The sequence below is a fragment of the Trichosurus vulpecula genome, chromosome X (genome assembly GCF_011100635.1).
Source record: "Trichosurus vulpecula isolate mTriVul1 chromosome X, mTriVul1.pri, whole genome shotgun sequence".
Taxonomy (NCBI): Eukaryota; Metazoa; Chordata; class Mammalia; order Diprotodontia; family Phalangeridae; genus Trichosurus; species Trichosurus vulpecula.
Window position 1 is genome coordinate 52,989,215 of NC_050582.1, and position 14,330 is coordinate 53,003,544.

The 14,330-nt window shown below is 38.4% G+C and overlaps 1 protein-coding gene across 2 annotated transcripts in view; it reads left to right on the forward strand.

The window, feature by feature from the left end:
* FAM199X (family with sequence similarity 199, X-linked) overlaps positions 1-7,348 on the forward strand; it is a 38,524-nt gene extending 31,176 nt beyond the window's left edge. For both annotated transcript variants that reach the window (XM_036740282.1, XM_036740283.1), the window contains exon 6: positions 1,597-7,348. In XM_036740282.1, the coding sequence (XP_036596177.1) occupies positions 1,597-1,767 (171 nt within the window). In that variant the 3' untranslated portion in view covers positions 1,768-7,348. The remainder of the gene's footprint in view (positions 1-1,596) is intronic.
* The last annotated feature ends 6,982 nt before the right edge of the window (positions 7,349-14,330 follow it).

Consider the following 14,330-nt stretch of genomic DNA (forward strand, 5'->3'; position numbering starts at 1 on the left):
TTACATTCCATAACTTTATAAGCTTGAGAACATCATTGGCAGTTTCTTGGTAATTTCATGCCCCCTAGTTGCCCAAAAAAGAACACCATTTTGGTCTCTTTTAAAAACAGTCTCCATTTAGTTACTTCAGCTTCTTTCAGTTGTTTTTTTTCTCATTTACTTGTTCTTCAAAAGGTTCATCTTTTATCACTTCCCTTATAGGAGTACCCACACACACATTATCCCCTCATTGATTTTAGCCTCACAGGTTCTTGGAAATTTATTTTTCAGATAAGGAAAACCTGTGTTGTTTGATCCATTTTTCAGTGGACCAAGTTCAAATTTTTAATGATGGTAGGGTAACTTTCCAGACTAGCCACCAGCTAGCTTTTCTTTATCCCTCATTCTTTTTGGGAATCAGTTTTTTTTTCTCTGAGGCCAGTGTTTTTCAATGTATTATGACTTGTTTTTCTGTTTCTCTAGTCCCACTCATAAATAAAGTGGCACTTTCGGAGAGGCACATTGTAGTCCTAACAAGAGAGAGCAGTCCCTTTTAGATGCCCAGAGTGTTCTGTTTTGAACATACTTGGATATCCTCTTTTAGGACATTTCATCCTTTCTTTTAATCTGGAAGCTAAAAGTTCAGCTTGATTTTTGGATGCGTTAATATCCCAGACAGGGTCATTTATGTCTTCTTGAGATGTTAACTGAGGTTTTGAGAACAGAAAGTGATTTCCAGTGAGGGATCAGCTACCACCTGCGTGGTCTGCTGAGCGGCCTCATACTCGTAATCACAATCATCAGGTTCATCTTTTTCCATTCAAGTTTCTACAACAGGTAGTTTGCTGTTTAAAAAAGATCTTATCCTGTTAGATTTGTTTAACAAAAATAATAAACTCTTTTGAATGATGTTTTAGTTTTCGGAACCTTAAAAGGCATGTCCTGAGGTCCAGGCATTCAGCCAGTCATCTATGGGTCTTTAAGGTTTATCTGGAGGGTCCATTTTGTGACCAAAATTGAGTTCCTCTACTTTTCTAGCTTGGGGAGTGGGGAGAGCTTCAATTCTTGAGGCATAATGAGGATTGGAGTAATGCACACAACAGAGCACAGAACATTTGGGGACGAATTAGGAAGAAGAATGAACCATCAGGATATCTTAAGGCATATTGAGAGTTTTACTGCTTGACTAAACATGTGAGTGAACATGGCCTAGCCTGCTTTGCCATCTAGCATGTAAGCTGGGTCTTTTCACCAGTGACTTCTCACTATACCACTCCCCCTCCCCAAACTGTACTTCATTACTGCTTCATATTATATAATTTATATCACAGTTTACTTGTTATTCCATAACAATGGGTGCTAGAGAAATTCTTTATGTATTTTTGATTCAGCATCAAAAATGTATATAAAATAGCAAGACATTTTCACGCGACAAAATGTAGATTCAGTACTATAACCTGTATTTATTAAAACTTTGAAGCCCCAGGCTGTGGCTTCTGTGGAATCTGAACAGTCCCTTAGCATTCTCAATACTGGGGTTTGACTTGTGATATGCTTGCAGAGAGGGAGGAGGGTACACTGGAACTGATACCACTTTTAAAACTTGATTTTTCTTAGAAACGTTCCAAGCAGCGGAAGTTACAGCAGAAGGCCTTCCGCAAGAGGCAGCTGAAGGAGCAGAGGCAGGCCCGCAAAGAGAGGCTGAGTGGGCTCTTCCTCAATGAAGAAGTGCTGTCTTTGAAAGTGACCGAAGAAGATCATGAAGGAGATGTTGATGTTTTAATGTAACCAGGGTGAATTTGGCCGTGGGGTTTCTAAGCCTTAACGTTATCCTCAAAGTTTGTGTGGATTTTTTTTTTAACCAAAATTTCGATTAGAGCTGCGCTGATGATTTAGGTAAATGTTTGACTCCTCAAACTTAAGTGTAGTAATGAAAGTGGCTTTTTGCAAAAAGACAAATGCTTTTCCAAGTTAGAAGACTTCACAGGTTGGTTTGTAGTTAAATCCATTCATGTTGATGTGTAGATTTAAAATCACTCTCCAAGGTAGATTATTCTCTTTGCGCTAATACCAGTTGAGTTTTTCCAAAGGGTTGCTGCTTCTGTGTTTGATGCCCAGCTGAAAACTTTTTTTGTGGTGTTGGGGGCAAGGAGGCAGGGCTGCAGGTGAAGGTACTGTTTGTATATTTTTAGGGAGTATTGTCTTTTGTCTTCACCTGTTACTTATTCATAAAATCGTAGATATAAGATTAGAACCTACTTTTCTTCTCCTTTCCATTCTTTGTGAAGTCAAAATCCCATTGGAATTTGAGCCTGATGATTGTAGGGGAATAGTTGTGCACACAATCACAAGGCGGGGAGCCTAACATCATGCTGAATAGTCATTGGGTGAGAATTTTTGAAAGGGGGAATCACTATCTGATATTTTCTGGACCTTTAGCATCTAGAATTGTTTTTCTCTCCAAGGCTGATTTTTCTTTTCAATTTGACCTAATCATTACAGTTGATTTCCTTTAGCCCAACTCGAGCTTTTAAGTTTAAATAATAGTTTCTGGCTTGCTAAGAGACTCATGTACAAAATTTCCCTGATGATAATCCTGGAAACTCTTCTTGACTTCTGTGTGAAACATTTGATAGTACATAAAAACTTTGAATCATGGGAGTTTTCCATAAGAACCATAATTTCAAGTGTCTGCCATGATTGTGAACTAGGTACATGTTTATATATTGACTAGCTTATCACCACCTTGTAAGATAGTGTGAAATGAGGGCATTCTTTAAAAAGTATTTTCATAGTAGTATGTTTGAGTGAGTATTAGAAATACTGAAATTTTTAAGTAGCTTAAGACAGACTTTGAATCTTTCTATAGGGAAGTTTATGATGGGGACTTTTCATGTTGACAGTTGATGGGCTGCTCTTTAAAATTGTTTGATGATTACATTCTTGGGGGTGAAATGTTTTGGGGTGATTATAGCTCTATAAAAGAAACAAGTCAGAGTAATCATGCCATAGAGTCCACGTTCTTCTCCATTATTTTACTTTTCTGTATTTACTTCTAAAAGCAGGCAATTTATTGAGGAGATAAGTGCTCTAAATTCCTAATTTGTTGTGTTGGGGTTTCTTTATTTTTATTTCACTTTAATACCTAGAGAGTTAAATAATTAAACTGAGGGGAAAGAAAAATGACAAATGAAAAAGAACCAGTGTAGCTTTCGTGACACATGGTCAGAACATTGGAAATGCTACCATGTGACACTTTTGTTAAGTATATTGTGAAAGACCACATTCCTAAGAAATTGCATTGTTTTCTCACAGTAGTTCTGCTTCTCTTCTTCCCTTCCTACTTTTTATACCCTCAGATGGTTCTGTTGCTTCAGAATCAAGAAGGCCAGATGCTAAAATTCTCCAAGAGAGGGTAGGCAAAGCCAGGCTGGTGGACCACATGGCTCTAGGCTGCTAGTGTCAAATTCAAATAGAAACAGATCCCTGAGGCTCCATATTGACTTAAAGCACAACGAAATAACATTATCTATGTTGTGTTGTAAGTTTTTATTTGTTTTGTTAAGTAGTTCCTAATTACATTTTAATCTGGGTCAACCCATGGCATTAAGTTTGACACCTCTGCTTTAGATAATTTAAGTAATAGAAACAGATTTCTTACAGCCGAGCCGTGAAAAAAGTTCAAGCCGGGAAAGAAGTTCAAAGGAGTGATTGGCTGGTCTGTGGAGCTGTTTTTCAAGGAAAATGGGACAGTTGTTAGTTTTTGGTTTGAAAAAAATATTGTTTGTCCATCAGCTAAATAGAAATTTATCCAAATGTGGATTCAGATGCACTTAGTGTTTCTGATTTCAGTGGTAACCTTCAAGACTCATCTGTCAGACTCCATAGTGTCCTGTCTTGGCTGATGTCTTATATCGTACTCATGTGGGCATGTTGGATAATGGATACTTGAGAATTTGTGTTCTCCCCTTGGTCGGATGCCTTTTCCCCATTCAGTGATATCCGTCCCCAGTTTCACCTCACTTCCGTGGATCTGTGATCTTACCAATGTGTGTGCTCCCTGCAGCATTTCAGAGAGTACTCCATCCTGTGTGGCTGTTGTCCATCCTGTGGTTCTTGTCTGTGCTTTTCTGTAACTCCTCCACTAGGGCTTCACCTAGTTCTGGGACCCTTCCTCAAGATCTTGTGATACAGAGAGGATTGGGGATAGTGGAGGAGTGAGTTAATAACCATCAGTTATCCCCTTCTCTATAGAGAACTAGCCCATCCCCTGCATAGGAACTTTCCTTAAACTGTCTAATATTGCAATTGCAACTGACTGCACATGTCACTTTATGCTATTCTTGTTTTCCATTTCTTAACAGAAAGGAAGCATGTTGTAACATTAGTTGTGTGAATTAGCTGTATTTGATTTGAATTTCTGTCCTCATCCGTTAGATAATCACTGTATGTATATTCTTTGCTCTGTGTCACTTCAAACAAATCGCAGATTTCACTGATATCCTCTATACCACTTTTTCTGGGTAGTTTCTCTTTGGTAATCTGTGGCAACCTTTTCACATGTATCTTTCCATTGTTGCCCCCCAACTTGACATCGTAAGAGACTGGGATATTCCATGACTTGGAGCCCTACTATATCACAGGAGGAATCTTAATGCCAAAAATACGGACTTTCATTTTCGGGTGAGATTTGGGGTCATTCAAAGCCCTGCACACACTTTCCCGAAGGCAACCCAATCAGCCCTCTTGCGTCCTACTCAACTCCAGGCTCAGGTCATTGTACATCCCCAGTGTCTGTCAGAAGTAGAAGGGTTTCCATCTCAACTGCATGCTATAGTCTAAACGATGCCCATTCTTCATTCGTTTTCTAGAAATGTTTTAAAAATATTGACATATTTTGTTTTAACAGAGTGATCACTTTGAAAGAAATACCCCCTTCATACTGCCTTTTCTTAAATCGTCTAATATTGCAATTGCAACTGACTGCACATGTCACTTTATGCTCTTAGAGAGTAAAGAAGCATGTTTGAATATTAGCTGTGTGAAATTCTATTAGTCCTGTGAAACCAACATGTCATTGTATTCGGTTTGAACTCTGCTGTCTTCACTTACATTATTGTACTCATTGTGTATCATCTTCTGCTTCTTTCTTTGTTGTGTGTTAGTTCATACAATTCTTCCCATGTTTCTCTGAACTCTTCATATTGTTTCCAACAGCATAATAGCAGGCCGTTGCATTCACATGCACAGTGTATTCTGCCATTCTTCAGTTGTTGGGCAAGTAATTCCTCCCCCCACCCTTTTCTACTACAGAAGTGCTTCTCTGCTATTTTGGTGCACAGAGGACCTTGCTTCCTGTCATTGACCTCCATCAAGTGTGAGTAGTAGGACTAGATCAAAGGATATGAGTAATTTAGTAACATTTCTAAACATAACTCTAAATTGTTTTCTGGAATGGTTGAACCAGTTCATAGTTCTGCCAACAGTGTATCGGTATACCTGTCTCCCACGTTGTCCTCCAACACTATTTTCATCCTTTAAAATATTTGCCAATTTGATGGGTGTCAGGTAATCCCCCAGGAAAATCTCTAAGGTGGCCCATTTTCTAGGTTGGAGGTGTAGTCTGCATTGGTACAAGTGCACTCCCTACTGTGGGAACGTCCCACAAATGGCCCACCCAACTTTTAGTTCAACAAAATTGCCTTCATAGAGAGGATTCATTGGAAAGGAATTGAATGTCTAGTGAGATACAGAAAGGATCACTTGATTTGCTGTATCAACTAGTGTTAAGGTGAGTGCCATCTTCCTTGCCCATGAAATAAAACTTGGTCAGATTCCATAAAGTACAACAGTTCTTTGACCAAGCCTGTATCCTTTGAATAAAGTCAGTATTGCAAAACGAATCTTGAGGTACTGACGTTTCTGATTCCTGCCAGATTTCATGCAGATATTATTTGAATCTGCCTCTTAAAAGTAAAAAAATTCCTCTCAAAGAAATAGCCTGGTAAGTCTCAATTGTGTTTCCTCTTTTTAGGAATAGTTCTGATTCTCAGACTAAGTTCATGTCACATCTCCTTATTGATGACTCAAATGTGCTTTTGAGTTCAGAAATAGTAGGGAAAGCTTCTCTGCAGACCGCATGTGGAAGGAAGATCATCCTGCACCATGTTTGTTCTTCTTCCTCTTAAGGCCCACCTCAGGTTTCTTGCTTCTTTCACTTTCCCTCTTCCATGTTTGTTACTGATCTGTACTTTGTTCTATTCCTTCTGCTTGTTTCATTTCACGTTATTTCAGAAAGGCCTTTCCAGATTTCTTTGTATTCCTCAAACTTTGTCATCCTTAATTACATTATATTAATGTATAACAATTATTTCACCATTTCCCTATTGTTGGACATTTAGGTTCCTTCCAGGTTTTTTTGCAAGTATATTTAATGCCGCTATGAAAATCAAAGGCGTTTTCAAGGCATGATTACATTTTGTAGCTTGTACTGGCCAGATGGCTCTCCAGAAAGGTTTTGTGGGCTTACATTTCTGTCAGTAATAAATGAGTTGTTTCACAGCAACCCCTGTTGCTTTTGGTTATTTTTGACAGTTTGATAGGTGTGGGGTGATGCCTCAAAGTTGGTTTCATCTGGTATTTCTTTTATTATTAGTGAGGTTAAGCAGTTTTCAACTGGTTAGTAACTTGTTTTTCTTTTGAAAATTGTATCCTTTAGCCATTTATCCACTGTGTGTGTGTGGGGGGGGAGGGATTTGAGGTAGTTACCACTGTATTTTTTTCTAATAATTCCTTATATGGTTTAGATGTCAATCTTTATCTGTCATATTTGTCCTTAAATATTTTCCCCAGTCTATTCTTTCTTAAAAGTTATTTTGAGTTTTATTGTACATAAAATTTTTGTCTTAATGTAGTCAAGCACATCAGTTTGTTGTCTTCTATTTGAATGGGGGAAAAATCCATCCCCCTTCTACAATTTAGATAAACACTTTATTACATTTTATTACGTATTTTTATGTTTATGTTTGTGTCTCAGCTGGAACTTCCTGGGGTATGTTGTGTAAAATGTGAGTCAAAATTCCTTTCCCTCCACATTGCCAACCAATTTTCCCAAGTTAGGTAATGAATCCTCTGCTCAGTCTCCTTCTTTTCTCTAAGTTCACCAAACATTTGTCTTTTGTAGATGTTTAGTTGGGTGTCTGGTGTTATCTAGTCTATTCCATTGATAGATTTCTCCTTTCCTTGTACAGTGCCAGATTGTTTTGATAATAACCACTTGGATAATTTGTTTTAAAGTTTCACAGGGCAAGACCACTTTCGTCAGCTTTTTTTTTCTTTAGTGTGCCCTTTGGCAATTTTGCTTCCTCTTTTCCATACAGATTGGTTTTTTTTTTTTTGCCTTGTTCTGTAAAGAAGCCCTTGACATTTTGATTTGCATTGCATTACATAGGTAAGTTAATTTGGAGTACATGGTCATTTTTACTATATTAGGTTGTACCTTATACCAGGCTTGTCCAAATTTGAAAAATGTGATTGTTTTTTGACCTGGGGAAAACAAGTACACATTAGGTGACAAATTAGATCTAAATTTGGAAATGCTTTTTAAATCTCAGATCAAATTAAAGTGTATTGATCCTGCTATTTCAGTATTTTAATTGTACAAATTTAATTATTACACACCAAAGCCTCTAGAGCTAGGTAAGAAATTAAGTAGATAATTCTCTTCTTTTTCTGTCCCACACTTGGCTTTCTCGTTTTCATACCAGCTAAGAACAAACAATATAGTTTGGGCCCATGCAGGAATGGCACATGGTCTGTTGAGTGGTAGTCTGAATGCTTCAAAAATATTTTTTCCCTTTTACCATCATCATCTTTAGCACATTTTTCTCTTAGATTTTTTTGGCAGGTTATTTGAATTTACAGCTTGGTATCTAGAATCAGTAGATTCACACTGCATTGTTGATAATTGTGGAATTTTTAATAGTCTTTTTCGATTACATCTCTAAAACTAAACTATTCTTAATGAGTAAATGAAGCAGCTGAGAGGTACAGGAACTTTGCTAACCTGGGCATTGCTGTCATCCTTGGGCCTGGGACATAAGTGCTTCACTTAGATGATTTAAGATCAGTCTTAGCTTTTACTTCCTTTGGAAATCATTTACCTACTAAAAAGGCTTCAAAGGAACATTGATGAGTGAATTTCAGCTGGATTGTAGTGAAGCGATGGCTCTGAAGTCCAGCTGCCCAGGAAGAGGGCAGAGCAGCTGCTTGGCTCACTTGCCTCTTTCAGGTACCTGTTCTACAGTGCTTTTCAGCCTCTTAGCACCATTATTAAATTCAAGCTTTTAAAACACTTCAGAATGAAGTTCTTACTAAGCATAGTGAGCAAACGAGTTGGTTCTTCACTGAGTTCCATAGGGCGAGTTTGCTTTGGTATAAAATGTATTTGTCTATGATTGTGATGGGTACAACCTTTGGAGATGGAAGTACAGGGCTGTGCGTGGCTTGAGGCCCTGCTCTAGCTGGACATGTGCATCTTAACTATGGAAACAGAGAAAGAATTCCTTGAGTTTGTTTTAAGGTGTCATCTGGATGGCTTGAACTGAGCTGGAAGCCACAGCCCTTCCCTTGTTTCTCAGCAGTACTTGATCCATTAAGCTTCTTAAGCTGACAGGTTGGTATTTGGTTATTTACCTGAAGGTTTTAGAAAGATGGCAGCATATTCCCTTTACTGACGTTGTTTGGTTTCATTTTGATAGTTCACTATTTGCCATTCTGAGCCTTTGTGTGTCTGGAATTCGATAGCTGTGCTGTCAAAATCAATGAAGTAAATGAAAACAGATTTAAAACATTTCATAGCTGGTTAAATTTCAAATCAGTTTTTTTTTCATTTTCAAAGGTCAGTAGTTATACAGTCCAAGATCAGAACCAAAACAAGGATAAAATTGGCTGGTCTGAGTAATTTTCAAGTTCTCTGATTTACTGTATAAGATGGTTAAATCAGAATTTCCCCCTGATCTCTGGTCACTGTATTGTTACATGATAATATTACATTATGATGCACTTTTGTACATACAGCTGTTTTCTGTATAGTCTGTACCTACCACAATGTATATAAAAGCCTTTTTCTGAAGTGAAGGAACTCATAATAGCTGCAATATTCATAGTTTTTGTTACGTTGAGGCCCTTGTATTTAAAAATTGTCATGCAGTTGAGAATGAACACGTACAGGTTGCAGTTCAAACTGACAACATGGCCGAGGTGTCTGTTGAAACTGCATATACAAATGAAGTGTTTGGATTATGAGGCCTTCATGCAGAGATACCATTGATCAGTCATGTTTACATATTGGATTTATACACATCCCACATTTGCTTCATTCTTTCTCTTGCCTAATCTTCCGCTTCTCACTCTACCCAAGAATCTTGACTTACTGTCCAGGAAGGAACATAACAATGGTGCTACCTACCATGGTGCAGTTGAGAAATCAGCACACTGTACACATGGATTACATGGAATGGCATTTTGATGCTTCTTCCCTTGCTCTATTTCCTCCCCCTCTACACACACACACACACACACACACACACACACACACACACACACACGGGAAGATTTTCTTTAGTCCCTGTAAGCTTTTTTGTGGATGTCATTTTCCAGGGTTTATTCATTGGTAATACCAAAATTTGCCCACAGAGATCAGACACTTTCTGATACTTTATGGGCATCATAATTAAGTGCATTTTTTGTCATTTAAAAAAACTAATATAAAACCAGCTTAGAAGGTTTGCATAGCACCTGTAACATAGTATTTTTTTATTCTTTCTCACTTCAGATACTGCCTTTCACAGATTTTTCTATAAAAACTAATAATTATAAACAGAATGTTTCCATTACCGATTAAATTGAAGATTGTCATTGAACCATGGTTAAGAAATATCCAGAGACGAAGACTTCAGTTAGATCTTTAGGAATATCTTTGCCACTAGAGGGAGGGTCATAGTGGAGAATAAGGGTAGCCTTTATCTCCCCCCACCCACACCCACCCTCATGGAAAAGCTGTAGAATTATATAGAAGGAAACTATTTCAGATTGCTTTGGGGAAGAAAAAGTAGGGTTGGGAGAAGCGGCAACTTTTTTGTCAAAGATATAAGGTTCAAGAAAATTTGTTTTTCATGAAAGTCTAATTCATGCTTTTTCTGTAGTCTTAGATTTAAACAATGTGGCTTAGAACATGTAGTGTGTATATATATGCATATACATGTATACATATATATATATATACACACATATATATATGCTTATGCTCTTACCTTTGGTCATGTAAAGCTTTGGATGGGATACAGAACAACTTATTATAGTTTAAAAGTGAGCTTTGGTGATCAAGAAATGGAGGACTTAGGGGTTATATGAAAGGAAAATCGGTGGCTTAAACTTATGAAAAGCTACCATTCAATTTGGGAACTGGGCAGTTTAACACAGCTGAGTGGACAGCTTTCTTGAATCTTAGCTGTTTTCTTTGGCTGAGGGATGATAACTAATGATTAAATAGTGTGGGAAATTCCCTATCTTCATTAATCTAGCTTAGGAATTTCTAGTTCTCTCCCCTGTCCATTGCCACTTAGCTTTTTCTTATTAGCCTCTTTCTCCTTCTCTCCGACAGGAACAATAGGGAAGGAAAGAAATCCATTTTACATTGATATATTACTGTGGTATCAGAAAACCCATTGGCAGTGACGTGAACTACAGATCCACCCTCCATAAAGTGTTCATGGCACATTGTGCAGCATTGGCACATTGCTAGGGGCAGAGAAGCCCTTCCCGTCATGCTTGGGCGGGTACATTTTACTTCATCTTTTGGGGTTTAATGGGAAATGTAGGCAATGTGTTTGAGCCTGTGTGAAAGTGAGTGTGTTCCTGTGTATGTTGTGTGTGTGTGAGATCATAGAATTTTAGTAGGTCGAAAGAGAATAAAGCCGGCTCTGAATTTGTTTTTTTTCCAGTGAGTAAAATTCACCATCTGAATCTCTGTGATTTATGCTGATTTTAGTCGTCAGAATCCAAGAGAGTTCATTTTAAATAAATATGTAGCGTTTGTTGTTCCTTTTCATTTTAAATGCGCTCTTTAAGCTTAAGAGTTAATCATTGTGCATTTGACTATCACCGATAGAGTAAATTGTTTATGCTATTATTGTATGTACTACTGATGGTGTTAGTTTGAACACATTTTCACTGAGCTCAGTGGGTGTTTTTGAGCTAAAAGAAGCCTGTGTCTGTTTTTCTCCTTCCATTTGAGCCATGGAGAATAAAAAACATGGGGATGGGGGAGAGGAGGGAAGGAACTACTGATGAGGAGTAGGACAAAACCAGAAATTATCTAACAACCCCAGGACCTAAATAATCTGAGCCGCTTTTGGCCAGAGTAATCAATAAACATTGTTGAGCACCTACTGTATACAAGTGCACTTTGCTAGTCATTTTAAGGAATTCAAAGAAACATAAAACATAGTCCCTGTCCTCAAGTTTTTCTAGAAATCATAAGAAATTCAAATTTCCAAATATGTGACTATATCAAGATAATTATTTTTTGAAAAAAGAAACCTACCAGAACTTAGATAAAATTAATTTTCGATTTCAAAGGTATATTAGAGTTGATGTTGTTCAATCCCCTCATTTTCTAGAGGAGGACACTGGGAGGAAGTGAGTGAAAGACCCATAGCCAGTTAGTGTCAGAGCCAGGACTTGCACCTTGGTCTCCTAACTCCTGGTCCAGTGCTCTTTCTTCTCTGGCATGTGTTGTCTCCTCCGTAGGTAAGCTGGTGTGGGAACTGCTACATTCTTTGGAGTATGTGCTTATCTTTTTGAGAAAGGATTTGATTTTAGGAAGTAGACCAAAATTATCTGGAGGCAAGGCTAGGTCATCAAGCTGGGATTTGGGGCTTCCAGAATGTTCCCAAAGAGTCCAAAGATGAGCAGAGATAGTGGCTTCATTATAAGAGTGTCACCACCTTTTAGAGACCAGTGCTTACTTCTGTTGAGGTATGTACATCTCCACATGTCTTTGTGAGAAAGTAATGCCTTGTTTATTTAACCTTGTGACGAGGAAGGAATGGCTCAGATTATGGGAATGAATAAATTCGGGGTGAAGTTATACAGAGTCATCCAGCAAATCCTAGAGATAGGGGACATTCCTTGGAGTTTGGCACGAGGAGGTTTTAGGACAGATAAAACTGGATTATATGCCAGGTCATAGTTAAGAGACTCCTTCCAGGAGGTGAGCAAAAGAAGCTGGATTTGAACAGGTTTGAGAACTCTTGTCTAAATGGACATGATTATTCATGCAATCAGGGATATGTGAGGATTTAGCACTGATGATGGTCCGTCATACCCCATTACTGATTGATACTCAACATTTAAGTCACTTGGGTCTTCTCACTGTGCTAAAGTAGGTTGTACCCTTTCCAGCCTTTTCAACTTTTGCTCCTGTTTTGCCCCACCCACCCCAACTATACGTACCTGGAGTGTCTCTTACCTCCTTCCTGCCTATCTAGATCTTAACCATTTTCTGAGGACCCAGACCAAGTGCCACCCCTTCCCTGAGGCCTTCCATATCTGTTCCATTCCATATCTGGTACTACGGCATTTGGGCTCTCAATTCTCTGACTTGCATCGTTACCTGATTGTTGTTTGTGTGTGTTGTGTCTCCTTGTATGAGCTCCTTGAGAGTAGGGACTGCCTTCTGTTTCTTTGTTACACTTCCTCCACTTAGCTCGGTGGGGGAGGACTTTGTCAGAGTTCAATAGCTATTTAATGGATTGAACTGAATTAACACTGGAAGCAAAACGAATTTGGACAACTGTAAGAAAATTGTTTAAACAAATTTCTCCCTCTACTCTACAGTCTCCCTGTTGCTTTAGGGGATCCAAAGATGTACTGTTTCTAAATGTGACTTCGCTTTAGTCACTTGTGAGTATCTGAAGGTATATACTGAAGTGCCGTTATTAGTCACAAGAGCTTTTAGGATTTGTGCAGAAAGAAATATATTTTGATCCCAAATAGAATTTCATAAAGCTCCGGGCACAACATTCTTCCCTTCCTCCTGTTTTAGAGGAGTCCAGTTAATTGAAAGCAGATGTGAAATTCTATGTTTTCTACCAATCCTTGTTCTCTTCAAAGTGGTTTGGAGCTGCACATTGTTGTTGATTGAGCTTGCTACAAGTGCCGGTCGGTCATTGGGAGGGGAAGCAAAGGCTTGATCTTAGGACAAGCCCATTTGCAGGCTGATAAAGTGAGTGTAATTTAGGGTTCTTAAATATTGTATTGACATATGTATTAAAAGTTCTGGAACACTTCTTGCTGTTGCATTAACCCTGATTTGTCTGTGATGCTTGATTGCATTTTATAGCTTTGTCTGTTACAAATGTGCTGACAATGTGTATAAGGGGTCATCACTTCATCATAATTGCACACAAACTTCCTGTACACTCTGATGCTGAGACCAATAACATGACTACCATAGCCAGAAGAAACTCATTCGCCTCTTAATTTAGTGCTTGTACCTGCTTTGTAAGGGGAGAATAGTCTTTAAATGAGCCTAGTAGCATTGATTTGTGATTAATCATTTTACTTAGTGACTCATCTGTGATCATAGTAGAACAACAAGGTTGTGTTTGCTCAGTGGTAGTAGCTCCATGTATTTTGTGTGCATCCAGAAAATGGCCTTGGCCATGAACTGTGCATATGATTAAGAGTTGTTTAAAGATATAAAGGGCTGGGGGTGGGGAGGGTGGGAAGGGGTGAGAAGAGTGTGTTTGCAAACCCCAAAGAAGAATTGGGATTAAATAAGAACCTTGATTTGAAATTGTCAAACTACTCATGGTAGTTGCTTGCAGTTGTTCATTAGGCACCTTGCCCAGTGACCTCAGAGCTTAGGCTCTGAATTGGAAAAAAAAAAAGTTGTCTCGCTTCTATTTTTCCCTTCTTTCCAGTTTCTCCAAGTATTTGTCACATTAACCTCACACTCGGAATGGTAAATTTGGGGGAATTAATAAATTTGTTCTACCACTTCATCCTGTTGTAGGTGCTTAAATTGAAGTTTGTGTTGTGTACAAAGCGTATAAAGAAATGGTCGAAGACGTGAAGAGGACTTTATAGGTCACCTTTCTTGACCTCTGCCTGAATCACCCGTCCCCTCTATCATCAGAAACAAGATTGCTGGGCTGTATAGACCACCATGCTCCCCTAGCATAGAACATAAACAGTTAGCAGGGTAAAACACAAAACATGCACAAGGAGCCTGACTGAGCCATTTGAAGGTATCAGGGCTTAGCGAAAACATAACATGTGAGGCT